Below are 23,403 nucleotides of genomic sequence, written 5' to 3' on the forward strand. Positions count from 1 at the left end.
GCCCATGGCATGAGGAAGCACAGAGGTCCCCACTCTGGCCAAGATCTTTGACATGGCTGTCAATAAGCTTCAGGGGGCCCACAAAGCCCCTTAAATTGTAGGCAAAATGTGTGAATGCACATTTGTTTTTCTGAGAAGAAAGTTTCATTAGGTTTTCAAAAGTAGATGTAGATCAGTGGTTGCTTAGAGCTGGGGGCAGGGATGAGGAGTGACTGCCAGTGGATGTCGGTTTCTTTTTGGGGTGATGAAAGTGTTCTAAAATTGTGATGATGTTGCACAACTCTGTAAACATGCAAAAGTGAACTGTACACTTTAAAGGGGTGAATTATATCTCAATAAAACTGTTATTTAAAAAAGTATATGTGAATAAAAAAGATTACAAATCAGGGTGAGCCCCTGGGGACAAAGGAACAGGGGCTCCTGAGCTAATTTCAATACCATCAAAAGCCTCATGTGCCCTGTGGCCAACCAGGCTCCACATGGAATCCTGACCTGGTCGAAGGAATTCTATCAATTCTGGTGGTAACACTGTGTCTTGAGGCTGGTCAAAGCTATAAGGGCAAAGGTACAGTCTTTGAGGAATTAAAACAGAAAATCAAATGATACTTCATGATAAATAAGGAAATGTAAGTACTTTGTGGAGGTAAAAATTCTTACCTAATCTCCCCCTCCATCCCCCCGACCCCACCCCCAACCCCGGTGTTGTGAGAGTTAATTACACAAGTGAGACAGGCTGGGCAGGCCAGGCACAGGGCAGGGGCTATCAGCTATTAGTTTTGTTAGCAATGGTACATGTGCAACAAACACTATTAATGATAGTAACCAGGGACTTCCCTGGTGGCGCACTGGTTAAGAATCCGCCTACCAATGCAGGGGACATGGGTTCAAGCCGTGGTCCGGGAAGATCCCACATGCCACGGAGCAACTAAGCCCGTGCGCCACAACTACTGAGCCTGCGCTCTAGAGCCCGCGAGCCACAGCTACTGAGCCCGTGCGCCACAACTACTGAAGCCCGTGCGCCGCAACTACTGAAGCTCGTGCGCCTAGAGCCCGTGCTCTGCAACGAGAAGCCACCGCAATGAGAAGCCCCGCACACCGCAACGAAGAGTAGCCCCTGCTCACCGCAACTAGAGAAAGCCCACGTGCAGCAATGAAGACGCAATGCAGCCAAAAAAATAAAAATAAAAATAAATAAATAAATAAATAAAATTTAAAAAATAAAATAATAGTAACCATAACAATGCAGCAGGTCTGGTGGACAAAATCTTCCCAAACGGGTTGTTCAAGGAAACATAAGAGAAACGATAAAAGGCTGTGACTATTAGATGAGCTCTCCAGGCCCTTCTATAGTTTCTGTAGTCACTGATCCATCTTGGCAGAGTGGAGGGGGGCACAGGGATCTGGGTGTTGGTCAGTGGTAATAGGGAATGGTGTATATGGCTGTTCCCGTAAAAAGGACCATCAGATTTCCTGCCCTACATCCAATCTTGTCTAGCTGCCTCCCTATGCAAGCCTCTCCTTCTGTTTTTCTTTAGTGTCTCTTACATATAAACTTTACAGGTAAGGAAGACCAATATACATCACTTTAGATTAAGGTTTATGGAATCTACATCCCAAGAAGCAATGGATTCTGGATTGGTAAAGTTCTTACATCAAAGTGAGCAAGTTAGAGGGCTGTGATGTTTACTTAGTGACCACTCTATGGCAGGCACTGTGCTTGGTGCTTTGCTTACATTATCTAATTGAATCATCAGAACACCTCCAGAGGGTAGGAATCATCCTCTTTTCCCAGATGAGGAAACCGAGGCTCAGAGAGGTTAAGTACTTGAATCAGCCTGCCTCACCCAAGTCCAGACACTTTCTGCTATACCAGGCATCCCCTGTGAAGCCTGCAGGCCCTCTGGGAATGGATCTTGGATTTCAGTTTCCGGCCTGAGCACCAGAGTGAAGATTCATCTTCAGGCACACGGCAGGAATCACAGACTCTGTGGTGGAAGAGCTCCAGATGCGAGATGGAGCAGATGAGGCCAGGAGTCAGGTAAACCGTGCCGGGGATTCTCATTCTACTGTTGGGGGAGAAGGTGCCTCCTCCAGAGCCAGTCCCAAAAGTTGCCTGGCTTTAGGAAATGCCATGTTTTAGATTTCCAAAATGAACACAGGTTTATTGGAGAATTTAGAAACGCATAAACAAAATAAAAATCACTTGTAACCCCACCACGAGGACTTTCTTTTTTCTCCTGTGTGAATCTGTACAAATACATACATGTGTATATTCCAATTTAGCAGGAAGCACACTGTGAATACTATTTTTAACTTACTCTTTTTGCTTAAAAATACATCGTGAACACTTTTCAACGTAATTAAGTACTCTGCTATAACATAATTTTAATGTCTGTGAAAGTGTTCCACACATGATTATTCTATACATTTTTTTAAAGGTTGGCTCCATTTTAAAAGTCTTAGTGACACTGCCTTCTCTGATCATCAAGAGAGATGGCTAGACCACTTGCAGAGTATAAGACAGTATAGACACCCAGGCATACACTCCATGGAGACCCCAAGGGGATAGAAGGTACAGGCAAACAAGGAATGGAAGATGGTGAGCTTCTGGCCACTGGGCATGTACCAGCGGGTTCTGGTTGTGTCCCCCAATCCCCAACAAAGCACACATCCCTTACCTGTACTGGCATAGCCCAGAGGTTTGGGCACAAGAAGAAAAACCACATGAGCTGGTTGGTGTCGATGGCTACCAGGTTACAGATCTGCCCAGCAGTCATTTCCCCCATGGATAGGTTGGAGGTGGACAGGTGCATAATTTTATTGTAAATTTTGGTCTGGAAATGAGAGCAGAGTGTTTCACATTTGTCATCATCGACATCCTAATCACCACCCCAGATGCCATGTGTCTCTAACGTGCCAGGGGCTTCTCAGACATTCCCCCACGGAGCCCCAGAGCAGCTCTGTAAAGGGCACTGCATGATTGTTCCAGTTTTACAAATGGAGTAACTAAGGCTCAGAGAGGTAAAGGGCATTGACTATAGTTCAAGCAAGTCAGAGAGGCAGCATTCGCGTGAGGAATCTGTGCTAGCATGGCAAGCTACTTCCCCAGCAAGCAAGGCCTTTCCCTTGGAGACAGGACTTAATTAGCTTTTAAATCTTAAAAGCAGATTTTCACGTCCAGTTGTATTCTTGATTTACCGGAGGTCCGTGGAGAACACACTTTAGAGCCATAAAAATGATGAAGGGTGGCAGCCATCTGTTTTAATGTGGCTTCTTCACCCGGGAAAGGGGGTATGCTCTGGGGCCAAGTCCTGTCTTAACTGAGCCTTTAAATAATACAAGGATTCAGCCTGGGAAGGTCTTATGTGAGACAAATGCTTGTGTCGATCAGCCCCAGCACCTTCCGGAGTCTGGCCACCCCAAGGACCTTGACCAGGGTAGATGGGGAGCAGCCATGGCAATGGCTCCCTGTGAACTCCGAACCTAAAAGCTCTATGTGCACGGTGACTGTGCCTCCCAGAAAGGTGGCAATTGTCAGGCTCTGTGCCCTTAAACAAGGAAAAATGCATTCCCTTTAGGGATGCCTGCTCTTGAATGAAATTCTACTGTGCATTCTGTTGCAAGGTGGATTCCCAGCCCTTAATTCATCTTTTGTGTAAACCCAGGCTTTTTCATGGGTCAGGTCTGCTTAAAGCATGAACCTGTTCTGTCTTTTACGAGTTCATATATACCATGGGTAAGGTTTAATATAATGGCAATGACATTTTTTGACAGATCTATGCTTATCCTAAGTTATGTGCAATCAGTCTTTAAAGAATAATAATAAATCTAGTTTCAGTGAAGTAAGAACATACAGTAAACTATCAAATAAAGCATTATTAAGACCAGGATATAGAGAATTACATGACCGAAACCTGGTATATGTCAAAAATTATATATAATACAGGAATCTTGCTTCATAACCTTTCATGCAAGAACTGTCGTTGTTCTCAAACTCATGAAGACATAAACCCTTATCTATAGATTTCTGTAAATCTCTGAAAGGAAGAAGTTTTTTTCTAATTTGTTCCCATAATTAATGCCAGCATTTTCTTTCGGGGACATAATGAATTCGTGCAAAAGATTCAGACAGTTTAATAAAAATGATTACATGCTAATACATTAAAAAACCATATTTGGCTTTTTTAGTATAATTGGAAAATATTGGGCTAGTGTGTGATTTATGACAGAAATAGAAAGTAGATTTAATTACAAAACTGCTTGACTATGAAGTTGGCTGTTGTTTGTGGTGATACATGCCTGCCTGTCACTGGAGGGAGTCTGGACAGAGTTTGGGATTTTAGAGAGGTTTTCTGAACTAGCAATAGCTTGGTTCTCCTAGATCTGAACCCCTATGAGTCTTAGAGGGTCTTAGATTTTCCTGGGATCTTTCTACCATTCTCACTTGATGACATTCATGAGGAAATGAAAAACCACTGGAGATGGACAGCTCCACAAGCTGTGCACTATACAACTCCAGAGGGCGCCACTCACATGGACTATACCAAGATAACCAGAGTTTGGACCCAGACACAGTCTCCAGCCCAGGCTATACCCTTCTCTTCTCAGTTCCTTTTCTGCAATGCCTCTGATCCTGGCTCCCAGAGGACCAATCAATGTTCATGATTCTGAGAAACATTTCTGAAGAATGAGCTGGCTTTGGGATTTAGTCACAACTTCCTAGTGTTCTACTGACTTCATGGGAATTGCTGGGTATGGCAGAATCTACCAGCTGTCCCCCACTATCCATTCTCTTCTTTCTGTAAGACGAATTTCTAGCAGGGCATATATGGCTGTCAAGAATAAAGGCCAGGGGCTTCCCTGGTGGCACAGCGGTTGAGAGTCCGCCTGCTGATGCAGGGGACACAGATTCGTGCCCTGGTCTGGGAAGATCCCACATGCCGTGGAGTGGCTGGGCCCGTGAGCCATGGCCGCTGAGCCTGCGCTCCGCAACGGGAGAGGCCACAACACTGAGAGGCCTGCATACCGCAAAAAAAAAAGAAAGAAAGAAAAGAAAAAGAATAAAGACCACACTTTCTAGCCTCTCTAGGTACAGCCATGTGGCCAATTTCTCCCCAGTGGGATGGGAGAGGATCTGTGCAACTTCCGCATCATGATTTGAAAAGACATTAGGTCTTCCTATTGTCCCATCTTTCTTCTTGTCGGTTTAAATGTAGACACGATAGTGGCAATTTCAGTAGTCACATTAAACCATGAGACAAAGTCATGTAAGAAGGCCGGCAAAGCAACATTACAGAAGGAGCCAAGGTCTCTGATGATTGTATAGCTGCTGCATCAGCCCTGAGTAAATGTGCAAAACAAACTTTTATCCTATTTAAACCACTATCACACTGGGTCTCTCCATTCCAACAGTGGAACCAAAATTCTAATGAAAACACTGGGGCTTGGGGCTTCCCTGGTGGCACAGTGGTTGAGAGTCCGCCTGCCGATGCAGGGGACACGGGTTCGTGCCCCGGTCCGGGAAGATCCCACATGCTGCGGAGCAACTGGGCCTGTGAGCCATGGCCGCTGAGCCTGTGCATCTGGAGCCTGTGCTCCGCAACGGGAGAGGCCACAACAGTGAGAGGCCCGCGTACCGCAAAAAAACCAAAAAACAAAAAACACTGGGGCTCATCACCACCTTGCCTAATGGGACCCTGAATCCTTCCTGACCTTGACCATCCTTTCAACCGACTCTGAGAAGGAAGCCACAGCAGACAGGAACAAGAACCTAGACCCAGGGACTTACCAGGCCGGGTATGTCTCTCTCGTCATGACCCAAGATTTAAGAGTTCAAATAGATCTTACAGTCTATCTAGTCTTGGTATGTCAAACATGCTTCTTTGTAACCAAAGAAGACTGTCTGGTAACAGAGCCCTGGAACAATATTTGTAGAAGGATTCTTAGGCTGCACTTGCATTCAGCAGGAAAAAGTGCTGTGATTGATTAGTGATGTCTGTCCCATTCAAGTCTGAGCAGTTGACATCTCAGATCTAGTCCAAGGCAGAACTAGGGCTAGAACTACTACATTTCCCAAGACCAGCCCAAGGCACTCTCCACTATGTCACACTGCCTTGTCAATGGTTATCGTTTCAAAACACTGTTAAAGGGTAACAAGAAAATAAATGCACAGCAGAATCATTCTTGAGTATCCGTGAGGACAAATAATGCAGTTCTTATTGTGAAGTGAAAAGAATAATCATTCAAGTACCTGTATGGCTCCTCTCAAGTTAATTCCAGTTTCAACGGCGACGTAGTACGATGCTTGCAGAAATGTCCTTTGCAGTAGGAGGGCAAGGAACAGAAGCACGGCTAAGACGTAGGCATTAGCAAGGAACTCTTGGGATGAGACAAAGTAAACCCCGAGAAACTGTGTCTGTTGGAAAGAGAAATTCAGAGGTGGCAGTTGTGGCCAGCAAAATGACTGCCATTGGTACCTGTTACTGGGCCATAGAGGCCATTATTATAGGACCCTCCATGCTTGCAAGCCTTGGGCAACTGTTTATAAGTGAAAAATCAGACTAGCATTCTTCTAACTATAGGGAGGGTTGCCTATACTCTCTCCATCAATAAACTTAGGTGAACAGAATGTGGCCCAGTTCTAACCTCATGCCCATACATATGACTCTCAGCTTTTCGGCCACCAGGCCAGGGGAGCTCACTCTGAATAGGACAAGAATAAATAGAGCGAATCACAGAGCAGCCAAAACTAGAACTGCTAGAACAGATCCCACGACGTGTGTTCTCTGCTACAAAAACAGAATCAGCTGAGGCCTTGTCCCACATTCACCAACAGCGTGCACTATAGAAACTTCTGGGGAGAAAGACCAGCAGAAAACATGGCAGTAGTGCTCCCAGGCGAGAGATGGGAACTCATTGCCTATAATTGACTATTTCAGACCCAAGCGCCCCAGCCTTGTGGGCTCCTGGGACCTCCTTTTAAATGTAAGGCTTCCTGCACCTCCAGCAAGATCTCAGATGATAAGCAGTGGGGGAAAAAAACCCCAAACACTTTGACTTCATTGCTAAAGATACCAGGGAACAACAGCATGTGTTTCTAGATTCATCATCAACAGCTCCTGGGAAAACTTTGATCTTTATTAAGTCCATCGCTCCCCAGCAGAGCCACATCAGTGTTTCCATGAAGACATAGCTCTCCCCTTCCGGAGACTCTGCCCTGAACTTTGCAAGTGATTTGGAAGGGTGTGGGAACTGCTGCTGTGGGATAAAGAGTGGTGGGAACAAAGTGCTGAGAAGGAGCCTGATGGCATGTCCACACCAGAGCAGGCTGAAAGGGTCAGGATTCTAAGCGGAGTCCTGTTCCTAGAGTCAGAAATTCCTACATCCTGGATACAGGCCTTTCTGATGGTAGAGAAGATCTTGTCTCTTGGTTCAACAGGCCCCTTTAACCAGCTCTCACAGCTCCATGCAGCCGGTCCTGGTTACAACTGTATGGCCCTTCCTCTGTGGCATGGGGTCTCTCCCTTTTGGGGACAGCAAGGAAGCAGATATAGGGAGAAGTGAGGTCTCTTAGAAGGGGGTCCTACTGACACCTGAAGCCCCTGACTCTGTCTCATTTGTTAAAGTACAACAGGAAAAGGGAGAAGGGAGAAGGGAGAGGGTGGGGATGGCTGGAAGCAGCAAAATGGACCTTAAAACTAGGCCACATGGCTTAAGAACCTGACCTTACAGGGAAGCAAGGGGCAGGATACAATATTTACCAGGTGCAACGCTCACAATATGTAATGAGAAGAGTACCATTATTAGCCCAATTTCACACATGAGGAAATGGAGTTTCAGCATGGTTAAGTGGCTGGCCCAAGGTCACATGCTGATAAAGGAAAACAACACGTGAACATGAACCTGTATGATGCCAAGATCACTACCGTAGATCCACTACTTAAGTCTCATCCAGTCTTTTGACCTTGAGTCTCCTACTGTCAGCTACAAGCTTGTGACTTGTGGGGGACTGAAAGATGCCCACCTGCATGGTTCTGGGTCAAAAATATAGTCACCCGGGCTTGGGAAAAACCTGGTCCTGTTTAACATGCCTTGGAATTCTTCTGTTCTACCAGCCTCTGTAGAGACCCAGCTCTGGAGAATAGAGTCCATTATTTTAAAGCCACAAAGCACATCATGGGGGTTTATCCCAAAGGAAATAATTTAACATAAGGAAAGAGCTGTATGTGCAAAGATGTACTATCTCTGGATTATAGCAGGGGGAGAGTGCAAAAATCCATGTAAATATCTAACCACAGGGAATGGGTAAGTATATTAGGATACTCATGGGAACGCTATGCAACCAAGAACACCAGTTACCATGAAAGCTCTCGAGCAGCACGGAATGGCGCTCATTCACTGTGTCACAATGATCAGAAAGCACATACGCTGGGGAATGAGGGCTAGAAAAATCAACCGATCTCATTGGTTAGGCTATGGGTGCTATTTATTAAATGCACTCATCAGTATTTGTACATTTTTCACAAAGCAACAAATTCTCATTTTTCAGGTCTAAAGGCAAAGCCTTGACCCCTTCCCCTAACAACACACACACCCTAGGGTCAGAAATAGTATTTATTTGGATCAAGAATTTTGTGACCTGTTAAAATGAAAATCTGCTTGCAGGTATAAGTCATTGATTGGGTCATTATTTGATCTCTCTTCAAAGACACAGCGTAAAAGAGATGGAGGCCAGAATAGCTACATTTTGATTAAGAAGTGGGTTGTAGACTAGCCAAAGAGGGCTAGGATGCTGCCCAAGGCAGGCAGGCCCTGGGAAGCTTCAAATGGCTGTGAGAGCACCGGCATTGCCCAGCACCTTGAAGACTGGAGAGAAAAGGCCAAGGACTTACAACTTGACATTTGGAGGGTGGTAAATGCTTTGGAAGATCAGATGTCCTTGTCTCACATTTTCACAAGCTCTCAGGGAGGAAATTGTGTTTGTTTCCAGGGGTTTCCCCAGTAGCGCTCAATAAATATATTTTAAATTAATCAATGCATATGATCTTCATCCCCCATCTACTCTTTATAGAAGCTATACATTTCCCCATTTTACAGTCGAGCCAACAGAGGCTTGCAGGATGTAAGTGACTGTTGAAGGGCGCAGAGGGAGTTTGTTGCAGAGGTAGGCCTAGCACCCAGGACTCTACAGGTCTGATTCCCGTTGCCCCTGCCTAGCCAGAGGTATGACTAGAAAGCCTCCTTTCCCTTGTTCTCTGGAGCTTAAAGGAGAGGGGGACACTTGGGATCTTGCTTCCAATTTTGGCAAGGGCCAAAAAGTGAATTGCTTGTAGGTCCCAGTTCCGGGAGGCCCTGGATAAAAACACTGAGAACTGTCTTTGACCACTCACAGACCAAGGCACCCAGCCATCCATCCACAACCATTTGACATCGTGGTTTAGAGCTTAGACTTTGAGGTTAGCCATATCTGAGTTTGAATTCTTACTCATTAGGTTAGCTACTGTGTCCTTAGTAAGTTCCTCAACCTCTCTGAGCGTCAGTTCCCTTACCTGAAAAATGAGGCCATTAAGGGTTTCTACTTCAGAGTTGTTATGAGAATCCAATGTAACAATGTAGGTAACAAATTTTTTTAGTAAGTGTAAGCAGTAACAGTTACATCTACATTATTCATTGAAGAATAATCTCTCCTGTGCCTCCTGGGTGTCAGGCACAGAGCTGGGCACATAGAGGTCAGACAATGCAGGTCCTGTCTTAGGAGACTCAGGGTCAAGTTGAGGAAAAAGAAAAGGGGTGCTTTGATGGTGCAAGCATAGGATATTATGGGAGCACAGAAGAGGAGCATCTAATTCAACCAGAGGAAGGCTTCCTGGAGGAGGTGACATTGGAGATGCATCTTGGCAGCTGAGACGGGGTTAGTGACGCACGCCAGACCAGAGCAGCTCATGGGCATTGTTGTAAAGAGACCAACCCACATGCTGACATCACAAAATCATAGAAATGCATATAAGTTCTCAAAGTACCCACAGTGATAGCCACAAATATAGGCGTCCAAATGGGGACACAGATATACACAGAAAGAGACATACCAAGAGACACAGGGACAAACAGAATGAACATACGCATACACTCATAAGCAGGTCTCAGGAGAACTCATTCAGAAACAACACACACTCACTAACCTACACATGACTCCCACTGAGGTTTAGAGGCCATTCGAAGCTTGGCCCTGAGATCAAACCCAGACTATTCTTTTTTTCTCTACTCAGCTCACAGCCTAGAGCAGTGCTGGCAGGTTTCAGATGCCAGCAGTTCTTTATAAATCCTTGCCCGCCTGACAGATCAGAGGCATTCATGGCAGGTGACAGATTGTTGGAGGGGGTTGGGTGAGAGAGGGGGCTGGAAAGAGATCTCTTGTGGGTGTGCACAGCCTGGGTCCCAGCTTTCCTTGGGGAGTGGCAGGGGGACAGGAGTGTCAAAGATCTAGCAAGCTGTATGACACTTCCAACAATAAAAGAAGAGATAAGAAATGCTTGTCCTTGAAGATGCCAAGGGCGGTATGATTCTTGCCAACTGTGAGTATCCTGGCAAGGGAAGACAGGACAGGGCAGCCACTGATAATAAAGTAAACAATGGGCGCCTGGCTGTGCTGACTGCAGCAGGATGGATTCAGGCTGAGCAGAAAGAAGGGCTTTCTCACTGAGAGGGTTGTTAAACATTGTGACGTGTAGCTAGAGAGCTTCCTTCTTTGTTCATAAAGACCAGAATAGCACCTGTCTCTCTGGGTTAGAGCTGCCTGCCGGGAGGCAGTGGGGTGAACCAAGTGACATTTTTTTTTTTTTTTTTTTTTTTTGCGGTACGCGGGCCTCTCACTGTTGTGGCCTCTCCCGTTGCGGAGCACAGGTTCCGGACGCGCAGGCTCACCGGCCATGGCTCACAGGCCTAGCCGCTCTGCGGCATGTGGGATCTTCCCGGACCGGGGCACGTACCCGTGTCCCCTGTATAGGCAGGCGGACTCTCAACCACTGCGCCACCAAGGAAGCCCTGAAGTAACTTTAATAAATGACCCCTTTCCCCCACTTTCTGGGCCCAGAAGCCCAAATGAGAATTAAGCCATATCCCAAGCAACCACACGATTGAGGACTCTTTGTTGCTGACACTGGAGACTATATTTACTTTCAACTCTCGTTTCTATGTCTGTAATTTGCTGATCGTATTTGGGCTGCAGGGAACAAATATTAAATTTGATAAGGCCTGCTGCCACTGAGGCAGTGCCATCTGTCTCGGTGATTTATGTGCCAACAAGTAACTGAGACAAGAGCGTTCCAATGAGAGGGCAGCAAATCCCAGGGTTTGTGTATAAACAAAGAGAAAAGAGAAGGCAAAGCTAACATTCAGATGAACTAATATTCTAAGTGTTGTTCTCACCATCTCTTTGACACATCCGCCGTCAGAGTTCTTAGGCGACTGGCATAAGAGTTTTGGGAAACATAGGAAGGAGAAGACGATGTGGACAAGCTGATAAGGGCTCTGGCTGGTGTCACTTCCCCCTAATATTAACAATTGGTTCCATGCTGCTGCAGTTTTATCAATATGGAGTATTTGGGGGTCACCTAAGGTCAGACTGAACCTGAAGGTGACACTCCTGCGGACAAGAGAAGCGGTCTCTTTCCCCCTCTTTTGAGGCCAAATAAAGTTCAGCGGCTCAAAAGCCACTGAAGTCTAAATAAGCAAAAAGAGTCTTCAAAGTTTTTTTTTTTTTTAGGCTTTCTCAAGTTTCTTTTTTAAGAAATTGATACATTATTTAAGCATTTTCTAAAAGCATAAAAATTGTGAAGTACAGTAAAGTTTTCGTAAAATTTATTTCAAAGTTACTAGTCCTCACATTCTTGATTGAACAAGAAATCTACCCATCTTAGCCTAGCCAACTCCTATGCATCTGTCAAGGTCCCATTCCAATACCCTCTCCTCTACGAAGCTGTCATGATCACTGGCTGAGTTAGTCACTCCTTCTTCCCATAGTTCCTTGTATCTACTTCCGAGTAGTAGTATTTAACACATGGTATAAAAATATTTTATTTAGATTTCTCTCTCCTCCATTGGGTTTCACAATCCTTGGAGCCAGCGGTGATGGCTTGATAATAATAATCAATTTAGCATCATGATTGTAAATGCCCAGACTATGGAGTGAAAGAGACTTGGTTTCAAATCCTGACTCTGTCACTAACTAGCTGAGAGACCCTAGGGAAAGTTACTTAACCTCTTTGAGCCTCAAGTTCCTCATCTGTAGAATGGGAATTAAAATATCTACCTTATAAGTTGTTTGGTTATGTGAATTATATCTCAATAAAACTGTTACAAAAAAAACTAACCCTAAAGGGCTGTTTTAGGGATTAAATGATATAGCAAATGGATAACTTCTGCACACAGTCAGGCATGTATTAAGCAGTCAATAAATGGTTGTTATTATTGTTAATCTCCTCATCGTAACCATTGCCTCTATATTCTGACAGCCTAACCCAGGTCTGGCACATGGTAGGGTTCAATAATCATTTGCCGGGCTTCCCTGGTGGCGCAGTGGTTGGGGGTCTGCCTGCCGATGCAGGGGACACGGGTTCGTGCCCTGGTCCGGGAAGATCCCACATGCTGCAGAGCAGCTGGGCCCGTGAGCCCAGCTGTGCTCTGCAACGGGAGAGGCCACAACAGTGAGAGGTCAGCATACCGCAAAAAAAAAAAAAAAAAAAAATCATTTGCTGAGTAAATCAGACAAACAGACTTGGAGTGTCTCATATTCCCGGCCAAAAGTACTCAGCTGATTAATTATACCTCTGGAAAAAATTCATATGAACCTCCTGAGGATTAAATGGTATCTGCAATTTTGGAGCCCACGAGATGAATAACACTACACAAGGGAGAGTCGTAAATTAGTAGTCAGATCCCTAATTAGTAATTCCCTGCATCATTTTTGGACTGTCTATTTGTGGTTAAAAGGTTATAATGATGTTCCTGCTGGGAAAATAAGACTCTGAATTTTATTAGAGGTGAAAAGTTTTCCGCTTTGTGACCATCTAAACCTAAGTGGCAGCAAAGAAACAGATGGAAGAATTAAGTACTCCACCCTCACCCCCAGAGTGGATGTTATTGCCCCAAGGAAGGAAACTAAACCCCAGAAAGATTGTTCTGTCGCTGTTGTCCGACAAATTTCAGTCTGTAGCATCTTTAGAGCTGGAGAGGCCATTGGATATCATCTAGTCCAATGGGCTTCAAATATTTTTAAGACATGGAACTCTTTTTAAAAAAGAAATTTTAATGGGCAAGTCTAACATATTAATAAAACTGGGGCAGCTTTTAATAAAATTTGTAGTGGAGGGAGAAAAAGCCCTACACACGGAGGTTTCCCACTCTCCTCCCCCCAACAGCAGCCACCAAGATGGCCCTGCAGAACCTTGAGTGCTGTGCCTATACAAAACTGAAGAAGATAGATCCCCGAAAAGTTACTTAGAGTCTGTTAAGATGACATGAACGAAAAGCTAACAAATAGAAGCTCTAGACACTGGATAAACAAATGCACTTCCTGCAACCTTCTGAATGATGACGTAACTGAGAGAGGTATTATGGTGACTATGGTATGGTGAAAAGAGCAAGGCGCCACAAATCCTCTAGGGGCACAAGCTTGCCTTCTAACATTTCTGTTGACCAGATGCAGAGCATCTCCTAGAGGGGGATATTGCTAAGGGCTCTGTGCGTCATAAGGAGCTGCCCCGTTGCAGCCAGAGCTCACACATTTCGGCCTCTTGCGCTTTCTCACCCGTGAGTGAAAACCTTGCAAAGGGTGCCCTGCTCTACCCCTCGGTGGCCTACCTTGGGCTGGAAGACGTGATTCTCCTTCCCAAGGTGGTCCACGATTCCAAAGATGCACAGTGGCCCAGCGAAGCCCAGCAGGTCAGCCAAGATGCGGAAAGTGCTGCTGAGGACCAGGCGCCTCCCGAAGGCATGGCAGAGGGCCTGCCAGATGGCCCGGGCACCCTGTGTGCTTTGCATGTCCTTCCGCTGTCCAGAGAGACCCATGGCCAGGTCAGAGTGGCTGAGGGCCCGTTCACAGCAGGGCCCAGCTTCCCAGGGAGCTCCTGGCTCCTGCTGCCTGGGGAAACCCAGTGGCATCTGCTGCAAAAAGGCGAACTCCAGGAAGACATTACGGAACCACCAAGTGTGTGGTTGTGTGGGTCCACCTGGGGACCCAACATGGTCCAGATGGGGAAACTGAGGCCAGATGATGGATCAAGGTCACACAGCTGGTCAGGGCCTACGTGGTGAGCACAGCACTGTGATGAACTGCAATGAGGGAGTAAATATGCCAGTCCAGTGCCGCTGTGTCTGCCTCAGTGTCTCCCCTTGATGCCAGGGCAGAAGCAGCGAAGGAGCACGGGACTGGGAGTCAGGCAACCGGCTCTACTACCTACCAGCCGTGGGCCAGCTCTGGGGAGGTCACAGCCTTTCTCAGGGCCTCAGTTTCCTCATCAGTGATTTGGAAAGATGCCTGCCTAGCTCAAATCATAGAGTTATTGTAAGGATCAGGCTACTAATGCCCCTGCTCTCCAAATGGATGAAAATTCCCACCTTTACAGTCACTGGGCTCCAAAAGGAAGAGCACAGGGCATGGGAAATCAGTACCTCCCTTCAGGACCTCAGTTTCCCCACAAGGACAATGAAAGTGTCAGACCAGATGAGCTAAACTGTGAGGGCCATTCCAGCTGTGACTGTCCTATGAGTCTTTGGTCTTGGACTTGTTCCTGGTTCACTGTGTGACTTAGGGCAAGCTTCTTCCTCTCACTGGGACTCAGTTTCCCCACTGTCCCATCAAGGGTTTGACCTGATACTTTCTGATGTCCCCATCTGTGACTCTAAACCAGAGGGCAGGGAATGGATGGTGGGGCCATGCCCCCACTGACCTCCTGGGCATCAAAGGCCTCGCAGAGCCGCTGGTAGTTGGTGAGGGCCCTCATGGCAATGGGCAGCTTCCCAATGGCTCGGAGATCAATGGGCTTCTTGTGGGCAGTCTTGATGAAGGCGTTCATCCACCAGTAGGTGCCTTTGGACAGCAGGTTCACGAAGGGCTGCAGGAAGCGCACCCCCAGGTCCTGCAGGTCCTCTGGGGGCTTCACTTCCCTCGGCATCTTGAAGAAGATGTATCTCTGTGGGGCACACGGGTCACTGAGGATGGGTAAGTGCACCTTCTCACCACCCTCCATTCTGCCTCAGCAAAGATCTGGGGTTGTGACATCCCACCCTTGACCTCTAATAGATGGGGCCATCATTTGCCTATTCCCAGGAAGAGGATCCCCCAACTCCTCTTGGCTACCAGTGCCAGGGCCTCCTGACTCATAACCCTTCATCGAGGGCCACTCTGAATCCCCTGGGGTGGGTTGAGTTGGGGAGGAGCAGGAATCTCCCATATACCATCTTCTCCTACAATTCTGAAGATGCCATTGTGTTTCATATAGGGTTTGCAGAATGTGGAGCCATGCAGACCTGGGTTTGAATCCTGCCTCTTCCGCTTACTAGCAAGGCGTCTTTGGACACATCTCATCTAAAGTGTATCCTCATCTAAAAAGGGGATGATGTGAGGGTCAGTGGAGGTAGGGAATATAGAAGCCTCTATAGCCTGCAAATCACCAACTAAAGCAGAGGAGTCAGAGAATGCAGATCAAAGGAGCACTTTATGCTCATCAGACTGGCGCAAATTAGAAGTGGCTATAGCCCCCCTTGCTGGTTGGAGAAAGGGAAAGCGCTTTCTGATTCACTGCTGGTAGGTTACAGCATTTCCGGAAGGTAATCTGCAGCATCAATTAACATTTAAAATACACAGACCCTTTGAGCCAGTAACTCCACTCCTTGGATTCTCTCCCAGAAATAAAAGCAGCAATACATAAAGATATAGGAATGTTGAATATGCCATTATTTATGAAGGTAAAAAGTTGGCAACAAAGTGAATGCCCATCAATAGGGTAATGGCTGAATAAATTATGGCTCATCCATACGATGGAATATTATGCAGCCATTAAGGAAGCGAAATTAACCATATCAGACTTGGAGGGAGTCACAAGGGATATCTGTTAGACGAGAAAAGCAAGCTGTGAAAAACTATGTATAATATGATCCCATTTTTATAAAACTAAGATTGAAAGAGAAAAACAATACTTATATGTGTTGAGAAGAAATTCTTAACACATTATATTAATAAAAGCAAAGAGGTATTTAAAAGAGGTATAATAAAAGGTATTATATTAATAAAAGCAAAGAGGTATAATAAAAGGTATTATATTAATAAAAGCAAAGAATGGAAGGACACATACTAGGCTGTTAATCTGGGTTACCTGGGAAGAGAAAGGTTGGGGGAGGGGAGGGTATGACTCTCAGAGAGGGAAAGGGGGCAAGCAAAAATGATTTAAAAAAAAGACATGTATGCAGCCACACTTACCACATTTACTCATTCATGTGTAACTATATGAATACATTAAAGTAAGCCTCCCTGACCTCAAAAAGAAAAAAAAAAATCAAACAAACTCAGAGAAGCCAGTACCTGAAGCTTTTATTTCCTCTCTATGGGATTAAACCCAGACTCCTACAGCCTCAGCTGTCACTTCCTCTCCCCCTGGGAGCCTGGGGTAGAGGGCAGCTGGGCCGGATGGAATGTTCCTCCTGAAACTTTTCCCACTGGCCTCCACTCACCTTTTGGGAGCAGGTAAAAGAAGCTGACTCCTTCTAGGGTTTGGCTAAGAAGAGGGTGGGGACCCACACCCAGGCGCAGGACACGGGTCAGAAGCCCCGCCCTGGCCCAGGTGTGTCCTCAGGTGGGTGGCAGCCCAGGAGCGGCCTGCTTACCCTCACCCTGATGACATTGACCTCCACGAGGAGCAGCATCCCGTAGAGGATCACCAGCAGCCCCGTGAGGCAGAAGCGCAGCTGCGAGAAGCCGATGGCGTGGTCGTAGAACTTGACAAACTTGATAGTCTTGGTGATGAAGGCCAAGGTCCAGTAGACTAGCAGGGCTGCCGAGGGGAGACAAGAGAGCACGGAGGATGTGTGTGCACATATTCACGTGTGTGTGTGCGACTGTGTGGAAGAGGACGGAAAATAAGTGTGTCAGGGAAGAGGTGTGTGTGCGGACAAGCGTTATGGGTGTGAGTATGCATTTCTGAGTAAGGGGGTGTCCGTGTGTGTGAATATATGAGCATGTAATTTTGAGACGACTGTGCGTACGTTAAAACATTCATGATAGGCATGTCCAAAAATAATAATCATCTTATAAGTCAAGGTGGTCAGCCAAATTTCCCTTTACAATAAATAAGAAGAAAAATAGTGGAATTATTTCTTGAATTTAACTAAGTTATAGGCACCATACCAAATAAGCACTTTCAACATATTTATCTCATTTATTTCTTATATTAGCCTTGTGAAGGAAGTCCTGCCGTCATGCTCAGTTTAACGGACAAGGGAATCGAGGCTCAGAAAGGTTTGGTAACTGATCTAAGGTCACACGGCCATTAAGTGGACTAGCCTAGTGCCAGAGCCTGTGCATGTAGGCTCCACCCTACAATGGCTTCCTTGCGGAATTCCCAAGCTGGGAAGATCTTAAAGGTCCTTCAATCTAGCCCTTTCATTTAACAGATGAGGAACCTGAGGCCCAGAGAGAGGAGGTGACATGCCCAAGCTCACTGCAAGTTAGTGACAGACAGAGGGTGAGGGCCTAGGTCCCTGGCCCCCAAGTCCAGAGTCCACTACGGCATGATGATGCTCCTCAGGGAGCCTGGGGAGTGGGAGATACAAAAAAATGAGTCACAGTCCTGAGAGGCAGTGTGTATAGTGGTTAGAGCTGGGCCTGCAGCCAGATACCCCTGGGCACAGATCCTCTGACTTAATAGCTATGTGACCTTGGGTAAGTCATTTAACCCATCTAGGCTTCAGTTTCTTCAGCCATAAATGGGAATAATAATAGTACTACCTCAAAAGTCGTCATGAGCAATGTATGGAGAGCATTTAGCACAGTGAGCCTGGCACACAGTGGGTGCTCTTTGGATATCAGCTGTTAATATATCTGTTATCTCCAGATTTCAGACCTTGGACCATAAACACCAGGAGCCATCTGTGGATTCTAACCTATAAATTCCCACCCACCCCCATCCAAATCCACCAATAAACCACAGTCAGCTGGTGACAACAAAAGACAGCAGTAACTAAGTGCCCCTTTAGGGGGTGCTTTAGCATAGGCAGTCCTTCCCCAATTACCCCCTAGAGTCATATGCTCTGCGATATATGATATATATGATCTTATATATGATATAAGGTCAGCCTAAATGCCTAGAGCTCCTCTCTAGAGGAATCACAGAGAGGGAAGGAGACTGTCATCCTGCCTTCATCCCTAGGAGGGCCAGGACATAAATGCCAGGGCATCTCTTGGGGACAAAAGCTGGGGTCTGTCCCAGCCTGGCTCTGGGCTGGGAACTGGGTTGAGACATTGAACTGGGGAGGGACAAATGCCACCTGAGTGAGAGCATTAGGATAGAGGGCAGGAGCATCTGCTTCTGGTCCCAGCCCTCAAGACTGGGATGATGTCCCTCAGCTGGGTCAGGTCTCCAGGTCACAAGGAATCCCCTAGCTGGGGGACATTCCCCTGCATCCACACCTATACTCTCCCAACAGACTCTATCCCAGGTACCAGAACCTCTTTAGACCTTCGTGAGGGTTCCTCCTGAGGCCAAGACTTTAAAATATGTCTCAGATTGGTCTTGCCTCTAACACGTAACAGATATGGTTTGATTTGATCTTTATAAGAACCCTATGCCTTAGGCAGGGACTTACTATTCCTGTTCAGATGGGGAAACTGAGGCTCAGAGAGCCTGAGTGTCTTGTCCAAGGTCACACAGGGAGTTAGTTGAGGACCCAGAACTAAGCCCAGGGGTTATTTCCACAGTCCCATCCTACAGTGCTGAGCCCTCAGCCTGTTGCCAGACACAGCAGCATCCGGTAAAAGCTTAGTGCATGTCCGAGAGAACAGGAGAAGGGAAAGAAAGTAGTAAAACACAGGGGCTGCTGGTGAGTTTTAAACTCTGAGTTCCCATTACCTTTGCTTCCTCCCTCCCTTTCCTCTCCCTCATCCCCACATCCTACCTATTACCAAATTCTATTTTACCTCCTAATTATCTTGAATCCATTCACTTCTGTCCATCTGGGTGGCCACCTGGGTCAGGTCACCATCATGTCTCCCCTGGACCGCCTTAAGAGCTTTCTCATGGTTTCCCCACTTCCCCTCTTGCCCTCCTCCAACCTAGCCTCCGTAGAGCAATACATTTAATCAAATATGGTCTCAACACACCCACGTTCATAGCAGCATTATTTGTAATAGCCAAAAGGTAGAAGCAACCCAACTGCCCATTGATGGATGAATGGATAAACAAAATATGGTGTGTGTGTGTGTGTGTGTGTGTATACACACACACACACACACACACAATGGAATATCATTCAGCCTGAAAAAGGAAGAACATTCTGACACGTGCTACAACATGGGTGAAACCTGAGAATATAATAAGTTAAATGAACCAGTCACAAATGGACAAAATAGTGTATGATTCCACTTATACTATGAGGTGCCTAATGTAGACAGATTCATAGAGACAGAAAGTATTATCGAATGATGGTTTCGAGGGGTTGAGGGGAGTTATTGTTTAATGGGTGCAGTTATTGTTTAATGGGAAGATGAAAGAGTTTTGGAGATGGATGGTAGTGATAGTTACCCAACAACGTGAATGCATTGAGTGCCACTGAACTGTACACTTAAAAGTGGTTAAAATGGTAAGTTTTATGTTATGCATATGTTAACACATACACACACACATCCCAGTCCTCAATGGCTTCCCATCGTCCTTGGGATAAAGAATAACGCCTGTAGTGTGGCCTTCAAGGTCTTGCCCCACCTGTCACTCCAACCTTCAAAGTTCAGCTCCCTTCTGCTCTCTGCACTTCAGCTGCTGTTTTTTGCCCAGATTTCCTAATGTGCTTTGCATCTTCTGCCTCTGGGCCTTTGCACATGCTGCTCCTTCTGCCTGAAGCATTCCCCTGTCCCTTCTCGCAGTTAGTTCCTACCTATCCTTCAGTTCTCGGCTCAAACGTGACATTCTCACAGAACACCTTCTGATCTCACCTGGGTCCAGGAACAAGGTTACTTCGCGGGACGATGTAAGCCGCATCATGGGTCACCTTTCTGCAGGACTCCAGACCTGTGACCGGACAGTAGCTTCCTCAAAGGGTCAGCTATTCCCCTAATACCTGCTGTCCTGCAGCTCATGGGGTGCATCCTCTTCCCTTTTCCCTGTTCTAGAATTTCTGGCTTTGTGGAGAGCAAAGCTCTACCAAAGGGGGGAGTTAGTCTTTGTTCCTTGGAGAAGGACTGGTCAATCCATGGGTGGTCATTTGTGCTTTGCGGAGAGAACATTATGCTCTTTCTGGAGAATGAGAAAATGAACTCGCCAGATGCCCAGACAGGGTGTTTCCAGGGGCACCGTTCAGCCAGGCCTCGTGGTTAATGAGAGGCCTCTGTGCATGAGGAGCTGCTTCAGACACTGGCGTGGGAGGCTCTCCGAAGCTTGTATTTAACACCTCTCCATCTGTTGCTCCCTAGTCCCCCAACCATACTCACTTGGGGGCCCCTGGGGTGGGGGCATCATCTGGATGATCCTGATGGAGCCAGCTCCCACCTTACACAGGAAGGTAGACCTGTGATTAGCTTGGGAAACTTTCGCTACCCATTCATGACACCGTGCTGTCTCTGGCTTAGCAGAGAGTTCCAGACTCCAGATGTCAATTAGATGCTATGATTCCTAAAAATCATAGTCTGACTTAATGACACACGGTCTGACCACAGCCTAACAGTCAGATGTACAGCCCCGGCCTTAGACAGGCAGACTGAGCCTCACATAGAGGCAGATCTGTGGATTTATACCTCTGGCCTAAGCACAGTCTGAGGACCCTTAGACACACAGTCTCAGCCTTTTTAAGAGCCTGCTTGGGTGCCAGACTCCTGGGATCTAAACCTGAATCTGAGGACTTCCCTGGTGGTCCCGTGGTTAAGAATCCACCTTCCAATGCAGGGGATGCAAGTTCGATCCCTGGTCGGGGAACTAAGATCCCCCATGCCGTGGGGCAACTAAGCCCGTGTGCCACAACTGGAGGGCCCACGCACCACAACTACTGAGCCCGTCTGCCACAACTAGAAAAAAGCCCGCGTGCAGCAATGAAGAGCCCACACGCCGCAATGAAAGATCCCGCATGCCACAACTAAGACCGAGTGCAGCCAAATAAATAAATAAATGTTAAAAACAAAAACAAAAACAAAAACTTGGCTCTGGCCCTTGACTAGCTGGTGAGACTAGTGCAAACCACTTAACTTCTGAGCCTCGGTCTCCTGATCTATAAAAGGGAAATAATAATGGTACCTACCTCATAGAGTTGTAAGGATTAAATGAGTTAATATATGTAAAATGCTTAGGATCGTGCCTGACACAAAGCAGGTGCTAAATGAGTGTTCACTGTTATTATTTGGAACCCCTCTGAGTTTCAGTGTTCACATCTGTAAAATGGGGATAGCAAGAGTACAAGAGGGAGAGTGTGGGGGTTAAGTGAGATAATGCACGGAGGAAGCTTAGCACGGAGCCTGGCACACAGCACACACTCAGTAAATGTCAACATCCATCACTGTTGTTTCGGACTGGGACCCCGGCCACATGGTGTCAGAAGGTCTAAGCGGGCACTCCTAAACGTTGGCAAACCACAGGCTCTGGTCCTGGGGCCCTTCTCTTTCCTCCCGGTTACCTCATTTGGGCTCAAGATGCCACCTATGAAGCCGTGACTATCAGACCTCCTCTAGAACGCCCAACTTGTTTATCTAACTGACCGCCTGACACTTGAGCTGGCTGTTTCAAACTCAACTGTGGCCTAAACACCCCAACTCCTGCTCCTTTGCCATGTCAGTTACTAATACCGCTGTTCACCCATGTACTCTGGCCCAAAGCCTAGGAGTCTTCCTTGTTCCTCTCCTGGCCCCTGACCTCATCTCCTACCATTCTTCCTTGGGCTCATTTGCCTTCGACCACACTAGCCTCTTTGCCAAGGTTGTTCCTAGCAGAAGGTCTTTGCACTTGCTGTGCCATTTGCACGGAAACATCTACCCCCAAATATCTGCGTGCTCACTCTTATCACAGACCTCCTCTGAGCATCCTATACAGACAGCAACACGGCCTTCACTCTCTACCCCTTACCCAGCTCTATGTTCTTCATAGCGTCATCACTACTTATTTGTTTGTCTGTTTACTGTCTTTGCTTGTATGTCTCCTCCACCAGACTGGAAGCTCCACAATGGCAAGAATTTTTCTTCTCTACTTCTGAACCTCTAGCACTTAGAACAGTGCCTGGCACATAGTAAGTCCTCAGCAAACATTATCTGAAGGAACAAACGGAAGTACCTATCCCTCCCCGTTTCCCACTCCTCCCCTTTCCCTACCAATCAGCAGCTTGGGGAAGTTGGAGGTCTCAATGTTGTGATAGTAGATCACAGAGGTGACAGCAGCCATGAACGCCATCCCGGCTGGCATGTACAGGTGGAGATGGCGGGACTCGGTCACCCTGAGATAAGGACAAGAGAGACGGAGAGAGAGAGAAGGAGAGAGAGAGAGAGAAAATGTAGATGAGCTGCGTCGTACTCTAACAGAGTAGCCCAGGCCTCGTGCTTAGGGCACAGCACACAGTGGGGCCTCCAGAACACACGTAACCATATAGTTCCATACCATATGCTGGCAGCTCTGCCCAGCCCAGACCCCAAACACACCTGTTAACTAAGGGGCCCAGGCGTTCACACAGAGATGCTATGAGAGCTCGGTGTTCAGGCTTTGAAATTCATGGCCTTCTCTCTCTGGGTTCACGCTTACAGAATCTGGCATAGGGGAGCTGGCCTTGGCAGTCGCAGCTGCAAAGCTTCTGGCTTAGAACCAGCTTATCCCCCTACAGAGGCCTCAGTAGGTGGGCTCTGGTCTGGTGATAAGCCCCATAGGGAGCCAGAGCTCCCTCCCAGAACTCAGCTTCTCCACGACTGGTGAGGAGGCTCGACTTGCCTGGTCCTGGTCATGCCCTTCCAAGGCTCCCTTCTATAGAAAGCAAAACTCAAAGGCACAGGTGATATGGCCTCAAGTCTTTTCCAGCACTGCCCAGCCTGCTCTTTCTAGTGAAGCTATGGTTAGGAACCCCTCCATTCCCAGGAGGCCTTCTCCAGTCTTCTGCTTCAGTGCTGCCCTTGCTTGCGTTGCTCCTTCTATCCAGTGTGCAAAGAGTCCCTGCCCTCGAGAAGCTGACAGTAGG

General features: G+C 46.8%; 1 protein-coding gene across 3 annotated transcripts in view; it reads right to left on the bottom strand.

Annotated features, from left to right (window-relative positions):
• The window catches only part of ABCC8 (ATP binding cassette subfamily C member 8), a 75,204-nt gene that overhangs the window by 46,606 nt on the left and 5,195 nt on the right, over positions 1–23,403 (bottom strand). For all 3 annotated transcript variants that reach the window (XM_032641337.1, XM_032641336.1, XM_032641335.1), the window contains exons 3-8: positions 22,553–22,674; positions 16,879–17,045; positions 14,946–15,188; positions 13,858–14,046; positions 6,251–6,415; positions 2,679–2,834 (exon numbers count right to left, since the gene is read on the bottom strand). In XM_032641337.1, coding sequence (XP_032497228.1) covers positions 2,679–2,834; positions 6,251–6,415; positions 13,858–14,046; positions 14,946–15,188; positions 16,879–17,045; positions 22,553–22,674 — 1,042 coding nt within the window. The remainder of the gene's footprint in view (positions 1–2,678; positions 2,835–6,250; positions 6,416–13,857; positions 14,047–14,945; positions 15,189–16,878; positions 17,046–22,552; positions 22,675–23,403) is intronic.

Source organism: Phocoena sinus, chromosome 8, assembly GCF_008692025.1.
Source record: "Phocoena sinus isolate mPhoSin1 chromosome 8, mPhoSin1.pri, whole genome shotgun sequence".
Lineage (NCBI taxonomy): Eukaryota > Metazoa > Chordata > Mammalia > Artiodactyla > Phocoenidae > Phocoena > Phocoena sinus.